Source organism: Jaculus jaculus, chromosome 10, assembly GCF_020740685.1.
Source record: "Jaculus jaculus isolate mJacJac1 chromosome 10, mJacJac1.mat.Y.cur, whole genome shotgun sequence".
NCBI lineage: Eukaryota > Metazoa > Chordata > Mammalia > Rodentia > Dipodidae > Jaculus > Jaculus jaculus.
This window is the reverse complement of record NC_059111.1, coordinates 40,607,501-40,623,301: the sequence shown is the minus strand read 5'-3', so window position 1 is coordinate 40,623,301 and position 15,801 is coordinate 40,607,501. Positions and strand designations below refer to the sequence as shown.

General features: G+C 40.2%; 1 protein-coding gene across 3 annotated transcripts in view; it reads left to right on the top strand.

Annotated features, from left to right (window-relative positions):
- Cd109 (CD109 molecule) overlaps positions 1–15,801 on the top strand; it is a 289,871-nt gene that overhangs the window by 99,055 nt on the left and 175,015 nt on the right. For all 3 annotated transcript variants that reach the window (XM_045160121.1, XM_045160120.1, XM_004660405.2), the window contains exon 6: positions 13,462–13,501. In XM_045160121.1, coding sequence (XP_045016056.1) covers positions 13,462–13,501 — 40 coding nt within the window. The remainder of the gene's footprint in view (positions 1–13,461; positions 13,502–15,801) is intronic.

The following is a 15,801-nucleotide window of genomic DNA, read 5'->3' as shown; positions in this document are numbered from 1 at the left end:
TGGGGCAAACTGAGCCTGGCAACTGTGGCCCTGCAGATCAGCACCTCCCAGGCTGCTTTGGTGTGGTACCTAAACCGCCATCTTAACTGGAACTCCCCTCTCTTTTAATTTGATGTCATCATCTTTTTCTCCTATGATGGGGGTCTTGTGTAGGTATTGCTAGGTACTTGAGGTCTTGGATAGCAAGGCTAGAACCGCCACTGCTGCTAAAGCTGCCACTGCTGGGTCTGTCACCTCTGCTGGGTCAACTGCTGCTGCTGCTTTAGCTGCCACTGTTGGATCCTCTGCTGCTGCTGCTGGATCTGCGACTGCTGCTTCTGAAGCTGCTGCTGCTGGATCTGTCGCTGCGGCTGCTACTGGATCTGCCACTGCTGGGGCCGCTGCTGCTGGTGCCAGAGCTGCTGATGTTGCTGCGGGATCCTGCTCCTGCTCTGGTCCTGCTGTTCACTCAAATTGGTGTGGCCGGGTCCTGGGACCGCTGCTCTGTTTGCTGCAGCTGGGCACAAGTGGTGGGGGAGGGGAGGGAGCCACAGCTGCTCTGGTTCTCTTGCTGTTTCATGTGTTCTTCTACCTTGTGGTCTGCTCCTCCGTTTTTCACTGCTGCTCTCCCTTCATGTTTCTTGAGTTGCGGAGAGCTCCAGTGTGAGTGGAAGCTCCCCTCACCTGGCCTTTCCTGTGGCTGGAGCCGAGCCTGGTGGCTTTCCCGTGTGCTGCTGCCGCCACGGTCGGCGGACCTACCGGGGCTACTTTTGCCAGCCTGTGCGGGCTCTGGATCTCTTCTACTTCTCCACTGCCATTTCGATTTCCTATATGCCTCACTTTTTATTTTTTATTTATTTATTTATTTATTTTTAAAATTTATTTATTTATTTATTTGAGAGCGACAGACACAGAGAGAAAGACAGATAGAGGGAGAGAGAGAATGGGCGCGCCAGGGCTTCCAGCCTCTGCAAATGAACTCCAGACGCGTGCGCCCCCTTGTGCATCTGGCTAATGTGGGACCTGGGGAACCGAGCCTCGAACCGGGGTCCTTAGGCTTCACAGGCAAGCACTTAACCACTAAGCCATCTCTCCAGCCCGCCTCACTTTTTAGTAAGAGTGTGTATTTTGGTGCATTTTTTTGGTCTCCCCCCAACCCCCCAGGCTGCTTTGGTGTGATATCTAAGCCGCCATCTTAACTGGAACTCCCCTCTCTTTTAATTTGATGTCATCATCTTTTTCTCCTATGATGGGGGTCTTGTGTAGGTATTGCTAGGTACTTGAGGTCTTGGATAGCAAGGCCAAATTCTGTCTGGACAGTTGTATGTAAGGAGTGGTACTCTTCCTTTGGCTCTTACATTATTTCTGCCATCTCTTCTGCAATGGACCCTGAACCTTGGAGGGTATGAGATGTTTCAGTTCTAGACACTCCTGCATCCCTTCTTCTCAGCACTAAGTTGCCTTTTGGGTCATCCCAGGGGTCATCGCCATTTGAAAAGAGAAGCTCCTCTAACCAGAAGTGAGAGTAGCATTAATGTATGAGTATGGACATTAAGTGTAGTGATTTTAGGGAAACTTGGTGAGAGTAATATATGCATTTATCCGGACAAGAGCAGGCTTTTACCCCTAAGGCTCATGACTTCCCCAGCTATAGACTTTTGATTAGGTTTTCAGTACCAGGCATGCATTTCCTCCCATAGAGTGGGCCTTCATTCCAATTAGAGACCAGCTGGTTTCCCCTAGAGAAGACATGCCACTATTGTACTTGTTCAGTCATTTCACCTGTATGGCCAAACTTGAGGCTTCCAGTGTCCATTGTTTTCTTTGCAGATAACTTCTGTCTCCCATAAGGCTGTATATAGTGCAGCTTTTTCCAGCTTTCAGTTAGTCTACAAGGAAGTTTTCTGTTCAGCACCAGCTTGATTTCTCAGTGACTCTACTGTTCAGGCATGTGAAGACTTTAGCAGTAGGGTCTTACCATCTTTTTGTCATAGGAAACCAAGGACCTTGGCAATAACCTATAATGTTTTGGAGGCAACAGGGACCTTCCTGGCCAACAGCTCACTTGGTAGCCTTTTTCTAGCTTATGGGTTTCTGTTACTGATTTTTGGTTCCAGATCACACACAAGTCTACACATTTGTGTAGGATCCACATATGAGAGAGAACATGCGAAGTTTAGCTTTCTGGGCCTTGGTTACCTCACTTAGTATAATCCTTTCCAGATCTATCCATTTCCCTATAAATTTCATAATTTCATTTTTCTTTGCTGCTGAATAGAACTCCATTGTGTAGATATGCCACATCTTTATGATACATTCATCTGTGGATGGAAATCTAGGCTGTTTTCATTTCCTAGCTATTGTGAATAGAGCAACAATAAACATGGTTGTGCATGTATCTGTAAAGTAGTGAGAAGAGTCAATAGGATATTTGCCTAGGTGTGCTATAGCTGGATCATATGGCAAATCTATTTTTAGCTGTTTCAAGAACCTCCACACTGATTTCCACAATGACTGTACCAGATTACATTCCCACCAACACTGTAGAAGGGTTTCCCTTTTACTGCATCCTCCCCAACATTTATTGTCATTTGTTTTCTTGATGGTAGCCTTTCTGACAGGAGAGAGATAGGATCTCAAGGTAGTTTTAATTTGCATTTCCCTGATGGCTAAGGATGTCTACACTCTTTTAGATGTTTGTATGCCATTTGTATTTCTTCTGATGAAAACTATCTATTTAGTTCCATAGCCCATTTTTTAAAATATTTTTTGTTCATTATTTATTTATTTATTTGAAAGTGACAGACACAGGGAGAAAGACGGATCGAGGGAGAGAGAGAGGATGGGCGCGCCAGGGCTTCCAACCACTGCAAACGAACTCCAGACGCGTGTGTCCCCTTGTGCATCTGGCTAACGTGGGACCTGGGGAACCGAGCCTCGAACTGGGGTCCTTAGGCTTCATTAGGCAAGTGCTTAACCACTAAGCCATCTCTCCAGCCTGTCCATAGCCCATTTTTTAATTGGATTGTTTGATTTCTTTCAATATTTTTTCTTTGGTTTGTGTGTTTGGAAGTTTGAGTATAATGTGGCGAGGAGAGTTTCTTTCTGGGTTTTGTCTGGTTGGGGTTCTAAAGGCTTCCTGTATCTGTATTGGCACCTCTTTCCCAATTTGGGGAAAATTTTCCTCTATGATTTTGTTGAAGACGCCTACTATGCCTCTGGAGTGGAGTTCTTCTCCTTCTACTATGCCCTGAATTCTTATATTGGATCTTTTCATAGTGTCCCGAATATCTTGAAATTCCCACTCATACTTTTCTATAAGTTTGTCTTTCTCTTTGTTGGACTGCATTAGGTCTGCCACCTGATCTTCTAGCTTAGATATTCTGTCCTCTCCCTCATCCATCCTACTGGTGAGATTTTCTACAGAGTTTTTTTATTTCATTAACTGTGTTCTTCATTGCTAGTAATTCTGACTGGTTTTTCTTTATTATTTCTATTTCTCTATTTATGTCTTGTATTGCCTTCTTTATTTCATTAAATTGGTGTCCTGCCTCTTCTTTGATTCCTTTGATTTCCTCTTTGATTTCCTCTTTGATTGTTTTCATGTGTTCTTTGACCTCTTTGAACATATTTATAATTATTCTTTTGAACTCTTTCTCAGGCATTTCCTCCAACTCTTTCTCACTGGAGGACATTTCTGATGCATTAATACTTTAGGTGGATTTATATCGTCTTGCTTTTTAGTGTTTCTTGTGTTATAATGTATATATTTTTGCATCTTGGATTAAGTTAATGCTTGGATTTTCTAGCTAGCTGTGTATTCTTAGCTGTATCAATTGATTTGATGTAATATATTTTCAGGGTAGGACCTTAAGGTATTAGGTGTGGCTCTTAAGACTCTCAGAGTATCTACAAAGATGTTCTTAGGGGTTGAGTTTCCCTGCTATAGGAGTATTCAAGCAGGCTGAGTGGAATAATATACTGGTAGATTCTAAAATTTAACTAAACACTGTACCCATTCCATCAAAAACAGCCCCGAGTATGTATGCAAGAGTAGTTATTATAATGACCAGATCCTCTATCAACAAAGAGGTTTAGATTTCTGGTCTGTTGAGGTATCCAAGTCAGCTTGTGACCAAGTGAGACCCTTCCCTGGTGCAATCCCAGTTACCTTGGGTGATTGTGGTCTCAGTCAAGTTGCTGCCTGGGTCGTCGGGCTGCTGTTCTGATTTCTGGAGCTGGGCACTTGCTTTTCCTACGGGGCAAACTGAGCCGCTGCTGCCGCCTCTGCAGCTGTTGTAGCTGCCACCCCCGAGCCACCATCGCTGCTGAAGCTGCCGTTGCCGTGTCCACTGCTGCTGCTCACCCCGAAGCCGCTGCTGCGGGATCTGCCACCGCTGCCGCTCCTGGGTCCGCTGCTGCTGGGGCCACTGGTACCGGTGCTGGAGCCGCTGAAGTTGCTGCCGAATTCTGCTCCTGCTTGGGTCCCGCCGTCAGCCCAAGTTGGCGTGGCCGGGTCCTGGGCTGCTGCTGTGTTCGCTGGAGCTGGGTTCAGGCGGTGGGGGAGGGGAGGGAGCCGCGGCTGCTCTGGTTGTATCGCTTCTCCACGTGTGCTTTTACCTCGTGGTCTGCTCCTCCCTCCGTTGCTCGCTGCCACTCTCCCCTCACGTTTCCCGAGTTGCGGAGAGCGCGGTGTGAGGGGAAAATCCCGCACCTGGCTTGTCCTGCGGCTCGAGCCGAGAGTCCGGCGGTTTTCTGCCGCTCCGCGGTTGCGGCGGGTAGCCGAGCCGCCCCGGAGCCGCTGTTCCCGCCTGTGCAGGCTCTGGATGCTCTATAACTCTTCCACTTCTCCGCTGCCGCCTCAACTTCCTATACACCTCACTTTTTAGTAAAAGTGTGTATTTTGTTGAGTTTTTTTTGGTCTTCCCCCCCCAGGCTGCTTTGGCGTGGTACCTACGCCGCCATCTTAACCGGAAGTCCTGGATTGTTTGATTTCTTATTGTTCTGTTTTTTGAGTTCTTTGTATATTCTGGATATTAATCCTCTGTCAGATGTATAGCTGGCAAAGATTTTCTCCCATTCTGTAGGTTGTCTCTTTGCTCTATTCACAATGTCCTTTGATGTACCAAAGCTTTGCAATTTCATAATATCCCGGTGGTTGATTAGTGGTTATATTTCCTGAGTGATTGAGGTAATATTCAGAAAGTCATTACTTATGCCAATATGTTGAAGGGATTCCCCTACTTTTTCCTCTAGCAATTTCAGCATTTCAGGTCTAATATTAAGGCCCTGACCCACTTGGATTTGATTCTTGTCCATGGAGAAGAGGCTGTCTTTTCTCCTATGAATATTTTTGGCATTTTTGTCAAAAATCAGATGGCTGTAGCTGTGTGGATTAACATCTGGGTCCTCTATTCTGTTCCATTGATCTACATGTCTGTGTTTGTGCCAATACTGTACTGTTTTTATTACTATGGCTTTGTAATATAGCTTAAAATTGGGTATGGTGATACCACTAGCCTTATTTTTGTTGCTCAAAATTGTTTTGGCTATCTGAGTTTTTTTTGTGCTTCCAAATGAATTTTAGGATTGTTTTTTCTATTCCTGTGAAGAATGCCATTGGAATTTTAATGGGTATTGTATTAAATGTATAGATTGCTTTTGGTAAAATTGCCATTTTCACAATATTGGTTCTTCCAATCCAAGAACATGGCATGTCTTTCCATTTCCTTGTGCCTTCTGCAATTTCTCCCTTGAGTGTTTTAAAGTTCTCATTGTAGTGATCCTTCACTTCCTTGATTAATTTTATTCCAAGGTACTTTATTTATTTGTTTATTTTTTTGAGGCAGTTGTGAATGGGAGAGTTCCCTGATCTCATCCTCTGCATGGTTGTTGTTAGGATATAGAAAAGCTTTTGGTTTCTGTGTATTTATTTTATATCCTGCTACATAGGTAAAAGTGTTTATCAGCTCTAATAGTTTGCTGGTAGAGTTTTTAGGGTCCTTTTTGTATAGAATCATAGCATGTGTAAATAGTGATAATTTGATCTCTTCCTTTCCAATTTGTATCTCTTTTATGAGTGTCTCTTGCTTTATTGCTATAACTGAGATTTCCAATTCTATATTAAATAAGAGTGGAGACAGTGGATCCCCTGTTTTGTTTCTGAATTTAGTGGAAAGGCTTCAAGTTTTTCACCATTTAGTATTATGTTGCCAGTAGGTTTGTTATAAATAGCTTTTATTATGTTGAGATATGTTCCTTCTATTCCCAGTTTCTGTAATTTTTTTTTTTTTACCATGAAAGGATGTTAGATTTATCAAATGCCTTTTCTGTATTATTGAGATGATCCTTGATTTTTGCCCTTCAGACCATTTATACATTTATTACATTTATTCATTTGCATATGTTGAACCATTCCTGCATCCCTGGGATAAAGCCAACTTGGTTGGGGTGAATAATCTTTTTGATATATTCTTGTATTCTGTTTGCCAATATTTTGTTCTGAATTTTTTTTATTTATTTTTATTTATTTATTTGAGAGTGACAGACAGAGAGGAGGAGAAGAGAGGGGGGGGGATGGGCATGCAAATGAACTACAGACCCATGTGCCACCTTCTGCATCTGGCTAATGTGGGTCCTGGGGAATCGAGCCTCGAACCGGGGTCCTTAGGCTTCACAGGCAAGCGCTTAACTGCTAAGCCATCTCTCCAGCCTTTGTTCTGAATTTTTGCATCTATGTTCATGAAGGAGATTGGTCTGTAATTTTCTTTCTTTCTTTCTTTCTCTTCTTTTTTTTTTTTTGGTTCTGTCTTTGGTTTTGGTATGAGGGTGATGCTGGCTTCAAAAAGGAGTTCAGGGGCTGGAGAGATGGCTTAGCGGTTAAGTGCTTGCCTGTGAAGCCTAAGGACCCCAGTTTGAGGCTCGGTTCCCCAGGTCCCACGTTAGCCAGATGCACAAGGGGGCGCACGCGTCTGGAGTTCGTTTGCAGAGGCTGGAAGCCCTGGCGTGCCCATTCTCTCTCTCTCTCCCTCTATCTATCTTTCTCTCTGTGTCTGTCGCTCTCAAATAAATAAATAAATAAATTAAAAAAAAAAAAAGAAGGAGTTCAGTAGAATTCCTTCCTTTTCTATTTCATGGAAAAGTTTGAGAAGCAGTGGTGGTAGTTCTTCCACAAAGGTCTGATAAAATTCACTAGTGAGTCCATCTGGGCCTGGGCTTTTTTTAGTTGGGAGACTTGTTATAATTGCTTGGATGTCTGTTCTTGTCTACTTAAATGGTTTATCTCATGTTGATTTAGATTTGGTAGGTCATATGAATCAAGGAAATCATCCATTTCTTTCAGATTTTTAAACTTATCAGAATATACTTTAAGAATATATATGCCTCTAAGTTTGTAATGGTGCCTTTTTCATATCTAATCTTATTAATTTTTTTCTCTTCTCTCTTTTTTCTGGTGAAATTTGCTAAGGGTTTATCAATCTTGTTTATCCTTTCAAAAACCAAATCTTTGTTTTGTTCACTCTCTGGATTTTTTTTTTGGGGGGGTTTCTATTTCATTAATTCCTAACCCTAATCTTTATTTCTTCTCATCGACTGAGTTTTGGTTTGCCTTGTTCTTCTTTTTCCAAGGCCTTAAGGTGAAGCATTAAATTGTTTATTTGTGAACTCTCTAATTTATTAATATGGGCACTTAGAGCTATAAATTTCCCTCTTAGGACTGCCTTCATTGTGTCCCAAAGATTTTGGTATGTTTTATTGTCATCATCATTTGATTCTATTAACTTATTGGTTTCCTTTTTGATTTTTTCAGTGACCCTTTGATAATTCAATAGTGTAATGTTTAGTCTCCATGGATTTCTGTATGCTCTGTAGCTTTTCTTGTTGCTGATTTGCAATTTAATCCCATTGTGGTCAGATAGAGTACAAGGGATTATTTACATTTTCCTGTATTTGTTGAGATTTGCTTAGTGTCCTAATATATGGTCTATTTTAGAGAATATTGTATGGGCTGCTGAGAAAAACGTATATTCTGCAGCATTTGGATGGAATGTCTGTATATATCTGTTAGGTCTATTTGTTCCATGATATCATTTAATTCAGATGTCTCTCTGGGATGACCTGTCAATTGATCAGAGTGGGGTATCGATGTCTCCCACTACAATTGTTTGATGTTATCTGTGACCTTAAGTCTAATAGTGTTTGTTTGATGAGATTGGTGTTATGTGCATATATATTTAGGATTGTAATGTCCTCCTGTTGGAGTGTTCCTTTAATCAGTATAACATGACCTTTTTTACCTTTCCTTGTTATGTTTGTTTGAAGTCTATCCTGTCAGATATTAGGATAGTAACCCCTGCTTGTTTTCTAGGTCCATTTGCTTGAAATACCATTTTCCATCTTTTCACCCTAAGGTGGTGTCTATATTTTATTGAGAGATGAGTTTCCTGGAGGCAAGAAATGGCAGGATCCTACCTTTTAATCCTGTCTTCAAGCCTTTGTCTTTTGGGTGGTGTATTGAGGCCATTGATATTAAGAGTTATTATTGAAAGGTATGCATTTATTTTCACCATTCTTATTTTGTAGTATTTTCTGTTTTCCCTTTATTCATTTGTTTTAACTGTCATTTGAGTGTTATTATTTTTTCCTATTTCCTCCTGTGTGTGTTTGCTTTCTCTTCAGTGTGAAGAATTCCTTCAAGAATTTTCTGTAGAGCTGGTTTAGTTGTCATAAATTCCTTTCTCCTGTTTTTGTTGTGGAATTTCCTTATTTCTCCATCAATTTGGATAGATAGCTTTGCAGGATAAAGTAATCTTGGTTGACAATTGTTATCTTTCAGAACTTGGAATACATCATTCCAAGCACTTCTGGCTTTTTTATAGTTTGTGTTGAGTAATTTGCAGTTATTCTGATGGGCTTGCCTTTGTAGGTGATTTGCTTTTTCTCTCTAACTGCTTTCTATTTTCTTTTCTTTTTCTTGGTTTTCTTACTATTTTCTTTGGTTTGTGAACATGTGAGGAGAGGTTTTCACAGTTTTGTCTGTTTTGTGTTCTAAAAGCTTCTTGTATCTGCACTGGCATTTCTTTCCAAATTTGGGGAAAAATTTCTTCTATGATTTTGTTGAAAACACCTACTAAGTTTCTGCATTGAAATTGTCCTCCTTCTGTTATACCCTTGATTCTTTTTTTTTTTTTTTTTTTTTTTTGGTTTTTCAAGGTAGGGTCTCACTCTGGCTCAGGCTGACCTGGAATTCACTATGTAGTCTCAGGGTGGCCTCGAACTCTTGGCGATCCTCCTACCTCTGCCTCCCGAGTGCTGGGATTAAAGGCATGTGCCACCACACCCGGCTCCCTTGATTCTTATGTTTGATCTTTTCATAGTGTCCTGGATATCTTGAAATTCCCATTCATACCTTGCTATTAGCTTGTCTTTTTCTTTGTTGTACTCTGTTAGGTCTGCCACCTGTTCTTCTAGTTTACATATTCTGTTCTTTCCTTCAGTATACTGGTGAGACTTTCCACAGAGTTTTTTTTTATTCTACATAGCTAGGATTTCAGCCTGGTTTTTCTTCAGCATTTCTGTTTCCTTACTCATGTCTTATAATGACCTCTTTTTTTCATTAAGCTAGTTTCCTGTGTTCTCTTTCAGAAGTTTGTTTTCTTCTTTAATTCCTTTGTTGTTTGATTCCTTTCATTTCTTCTCTGATTTCTTTGAGCATAGGTACCATCATTTTCTTGAAATCTTTTTCAGGCATTTCATCTAAAACAGTCTCATTGGTGATCATTTCTGATAGATTTATAGTTTTTGGTGGGACTGTATTTTCTTGATTTTTTTTTTTTGAGCCTCTTGTAATATATTGTAGCTCCTTTTGCATCTTGAATTGATTTGATGCTTGGGTTTTCTACTTATCTCAGTGTTCCCAGATGTGGCAATCTACCTCCATATGCCCTCAGGTTATGAGTTCAAGGTGCCAGGTATAGCTCTTGTCCTTCATTCTAGCCACAGAAGTAATCCTAGGTATTGAGTTGCTTGCTAAGCAAGTATTCTAGTGGACTGGCTAGAATAATTTACTGGAAAATTCTAAACTTCAATTGTGCAACATATACAGTCAATAAATAGCAGTCCAAAGTATGCAATTGTGGGGATTAAAACAAACAGTCTTATAAAGCCGAAATCCCTAAGGGTGTGCATTGTTCTACACCCTTAATCTTGTGAGCTGAAAGGTAGAGATTTCTGTTATGAAATTAGTTCCAGGTCAAGCTGGATCTGGATCAGATCCTGCCCCAAATGATGACAGAAGCAAAAGTCAAAGCTCCCATAAATATGACAGCATCAATGGTGACAATATTCCACCCCCAAATACAGGTTATTTGAAAATGGTAAAGCCAACCAAGAATATCTAATCCATAACCTGACAAGGAGAGATTAGCTCTTCCAATGCAGGCCTATGTACCTTTTTTTTTTTTTTTTTTTTTTTTTTTTTGTCAGTCAGCCTCATTACCTTTTTTTGGGGATGGCTTCTAATCTCACTAATGCTGAGTGCCCACCTCGGTCCCTTTGTGTTGTGGTGTGGAGCTGGAGTTCTGATCAGCTCTGCTGGCTGTGCTGCCTCTGGGGGCTGAATGCTGAGGTTCATGGTTCTGATGAGAGATGGGGGAGTTTAGCATTCTAGAGTTGCTCAGACTTTCAGTAGCTCTTTAGTTGATCTCATCTGTCTTTCCTTCAGATTTCTTAACTTTGCAAGGAGGCTGATGAAGTTGAAAAATCTGTTGTTTGGTCTCTGCTGCTGCCGTGCTTGGTGGGATGGTGCTGGATTGTGGGCCGCAAGTGCCTCATTGGGATTCTGGCCATTTTCTTCCTTTCTGGGGGTCTTGCTCTCTCCAGCTTCTCTGCTGTGTCTATGAATAACCTGTACTCCTCCACTTTCCAGAATAAGAGTTTATTTTGCTGGGGCTTTGCTTAAATCCCTACCTAGGCTGGTTTGCCATGGCTCCTATGCTGCCCTCTTACTCAGAAGTCCCCTAACTTTTTTTTTTTTTTTTTAAATTTTAGTGAGAGAGAGAGAGAGAGAGAGAGTGGGAATGAGAATGAGAATTGGTTCACCAGGGTCTCAGCCACTTCAATTGAACTCCAGATACTTGGCATGTGCAACCTTGTGCTTGCCTCACCTTTGTGCGTCTGGCTTATGTGGGATCTGGAGAGTCAAACATGGGTCTTTAGACCTCGTATGCAAGTCCCTTAACCATAAGCCATCTCTCCAGCCCTCCTTTATGGTTTTTTTTTTTTTTGAGGTAGGGTCTCACTGTACCTCAGGCTGACCTGGAATTCACTCTTTAGTCTCAAGATGGCCTTGAGCTATCTCATGGTGATCCCCCTACCTCTGCCTCTGAGTGCTGGGATTAAAGCTGTGTACCAGCTACTTTATGTTTTGAAGTCAACTACCCTTTAAGCTTAGATGACATAAGTCAGGTTTGTTGTCTGTAATCCTAGCACTTGGGAGGCTAGGGCAAGAAGATTGCCATGAGTTTGAGTTACAGAGCAAGAATCTGCCTCAAAAAAAAAAAAAAAAAAAAAAGGATTTAAGTAATAATTTCTTTCTAAATAGATGCTTCAAATTAATTATTATATTTTAAGTATTTTATTTATTTGAGAGAGAAAGACAAAGAGGGAGGGAGGGAGGGAGGGAGAGAGAGAGAGAGAGAGAGAGAGAGAGAGAGAGAGAGAGAGAGAGGAGAGAATGGGCATACCAGGGTCTCCAGCCACTGCAAATGAACTCTAGACACATGCGCCACCTTGTGCATCTGACTTACATGGGTCCTGTGGAATTGAACCTGAGTCCTTTGGCTTTGCACACAAGCACCTTATCTGCTAAGTCATCTCTCTAGCCTGATTAATTGTGATTATAAGGAAGCTAATATTTTATAGTGTGCCTGTATTTGCCTGATAAATTTAGGGAATTGGGTTCAGAACACAAATACCAGTAGTGGAACTGATTAGGTATGTTATGATGGTTCTACTTAGTGGATATGGATTATTTAGGATGCATAGTGAAAAATGAGTTAGAAAAGTGATACATGTTTTCTTGTTGATCTTGAAAAGGACATAATTTATGATGCCTATTACAACAGGATAGGAGATATATATATATATTTATGTAAATATATATACATATATATATACACACACACACACATATATATATATGTTTTATTTATTTATTGAGGGAAGTACAGAGCCAAGTCAATATACCCATGTGGATTTAAGTGCTATACTAGCAATAATAAAAGGAATTAGAAATGTGAAGGATATTGGTTCAAATGATTTTCAATCCTTGATGATAAAATTAGAATTATGAATAATTTAATTTTCCCTTGCTTTTTCTTTTTTTAAAAATTTTATTTATTTATTTTACAGAGAAAGAGGGAGAGAGAGAGAGAATGGGTGTGGCAGGACCTTTGGCTACTACAAATGAACTCCAGATGTGTGGGCCCTCTTATCCATCTGGCTAACATGGGTCCTAGGGAATTGAACTTGGGTCCTTTGGCTTTGCAGGCAAACACCTTAACAGCTAAGCCATCCCTCCAGCCCTCTTTTCTTTCTTTCTTTCTTTCTTTCTTTCTTTCTTTCTTTCTTTCTTTCTTTCTTTCTTTTTTTTTTTTAAAGTTATTTATTTATTTATTTTGGAGAGAGAGGTAGGGGAAGAGATAGAACAGACACATCATGACAATCCTCCTACCTCTGCCTCCCTTGTGCTGGGATTAAAGGTGTGCACCATCATGTCCGGCTTCCTCCCTTGCTTTTTTAAAAAAATTTACTTAAGAGAGAGGAAGAGGCAGACACGCGCGCACACACACACACACACACACACACACACAGATGGAGAGAGAGAGAGAGAGAGAGAGGGAGAGAATATGTGCATGCCAGGGCCTCCAGCCACTGTAAATGAACTCCAGATGTGTGTGCCCCCTTGTGCATCTGGTTTTCATGGGTCCCGGGGAATCAAACCTGGATCCTTTTGCTTTGCAGGGAAACACCTTAATTGCTAAGCCATCCCTCCAACCCCTCACCCTTGCTTATTTGAAGTGATATCTAAGACATTTTTGAAATTATTTCCTGTTAGGTTGATATGGTATCCTGATTATCTATTCTAATTTTTGTTTTGAAAATGATGAAAGTCAGACTAAAATAATATACTTAGGGCTGGGGAGATGGGTCAGTGGTTAAAGGTACTTGATGGTAAACTAATTTGTTTAAATGACTTGCAGTGAGAAAGGTCACCTTTTTATGTAAGCAAGTTGGAAAGAAAAACTATGACAACTCACAAGTTTAATGTTACTTTTGACTAAAAATAAAACAGTTTTGTTTATTAAACCACTATAAATATAATTTAAGTATTAACTTTAAAATATTTTATACACTTAAGTGAAAAAAAAATAACTAAATAACTAAGAACTCATTTTTGTTGTTTTTCCTTCTTCCCAATAGGACCAGACTTATTATCAATCATTTCAGGTCTCAGAATATGGTAAGAATGCGCAAATTTATTGTGAAGACAGAAAAACACCATTCGTCACTTTTTACAAACCAAAAAATTTTCAAGAGAGATGCTGTTTAAAATAAAATTCTAGTATTCCTTATAGGCCTAAAGATACTATTTTCCCTTGTAAAAGTTCTGAAATCTCATTTGAACGAAAAAAGTAGGAGATATATAACCCAAGGTTCGATGTCAGTTTTTTTCTTATGCATGATCTTCCTTCCCTCCCTCCCTCTCTCCTTTCCTCTCTCCCTCTTTCCCTCCCTTCCTACCTTCCTCCTTTATTCCTTCCTTTTTCTTCCTTCCTTCTTTCTTTCTTTCTTTCTTTCTTTCTTTCTTTCTTTCTTTCTTTCTTTCTTTCTTTCCTTCCTTCCTTCCTTCCTTCCTTCCTTCCTTCCTTCCTTCCTTCCTTCCTTCCTTCCTTCCTTCCTTCTTTCTTTCTTTCTTTCTTTCTTTCTTTCTCCCCCTCTCTCTTTCTTTCTTTCTTAAACATTTCATTTATTTATTTGAGAGAAAGAGCGAGGGAGAGAATGGGTGCATAGCTACTGCAAATGAACCCCAGACACATTTATCACCTTGTGCATTTGGCTTACATGGGTCCTGGGGAATAAAACCTGGGTCCTTTGGCTTTGCAGGCAAGCACCTTAACCACTAAGCAATCCCTCCAGTCCTCTTGCTTTAAAAAAATATTTTTGTTCATTTATTTGAGAGAGAGAGAGAGAGAGAGAGAGAGAGAGAGAGAGAGAGAGAGAGAGAGAGAGAGAAAGGTACCAGGGCCTCTAGCCACTGCAGATAAACTCCAGACACATGCACCACCATGTGCATCTGGTTATGTATGTACACTATGGAATTGAACCTGTGTACTTAGACTTTGTAGGAAGTGCCTTAACTGTTAAGCCATCTGTCTAGCCCCATGTATGTACACATGTACATATGTACATATATACATATTATGTATATATACATATATTTATTTATTTGAGAGAGACAGGCAGATAGAGAGAGAGAATGGGTCTGTCAGGGCCTCCAGTCATTGCAAACTCATTCCAGAGCATGTGCCACCTTGTGCATCTGGCTTTACATTGGGTTTAGGGGAATCAAACTTGGTTTTGCAGGGAGATGCTTTAACTGCTAAGCCATCTCTCTAGCGTCTCTCCCTTCCCTTCCTTTCCTTTTCCTCCTTCTATCTTTTTCTTCTCCTTTCTCTTTCTTTCTTTTTTTCTTACTTTCTTTCTTTCTCTCTCTATTTCTTTTTTTCTTTCTTCTTTCAGACTGAGTCACACAGTATGGCTCTGGATAGCCTAGAACTCACTATGTAGACCAAATTGGCCTTGAATTTGTGAGGATCCTTTCATCTTTGTCTCCTTAGTTCTGGAATTACAGATATGCATCACCATGCCTGCTTTATTTTTTTCTGCTTTGTTTTAATTATAAAATATTAAAAATTTAGGCATTTAAAAAACTGAACAATGGGATTAGGATGTAGCTCAGTGGTAGAACATATACAAGACCTTGTGTTTAATTCTCAGTATCAGAATAAAACCAAACAACAAACAGAAATACTAATTTAGCATCAGTTATTTTCCATATTTTTGACTTAACAGTGGAATGACAGTCTGTTTAACTTAGGTATGTCCTCTTCTCACAGGTGTCACACTTAAGGCTGTATCACAGCCCATGGATTAAAACAGTAGTTTCAGTTATTTTTTTTTGTGCTGTTTTTTAAAATTTTATTGTGTTTTCAATGGAGAAATACATCATCTGCTTACAAAATAGCTTTCGAAAAATACAAGGAGTACAGATACTATAAAACAAAGCAAACTCCAGTCATGAGACACTACTTACATCATGTGAAAGCAACAGTTTGATCTCCAGGTTATGAAAACTAGAATTAAAAAGTTACTACACAGAAAAGATCCAAGGTTCTAGCCTGGCAAAACTTGGATGCAGTTACATGAAATGTTTAATAAAGTGAATTTTTCCCCCAATGTGTAAACCAAACGACAAGACTAAATCTGTGCCTGGCAATGTCAATCTAACTCTGAAGCTACACAGACTTCACCTGCTAGCTGACCATCTTGTTTACATAGGTGTGGGAGGGTGGGCAAGGTGACTGGGTGGAGCAAAGACGTGGAAAGGAGAAATATTGTATGCTAAACATTAGAAAGTCATGGTGAAAAGAAAGCCTAATTAATGCATAGCCTATGGGGGGACTACATTCCAACTGTGGAAATTAATTTAGAAGGATGGGAAGAGTTTAAGTAACTGTAGTTCAACATGAAAATGCACAT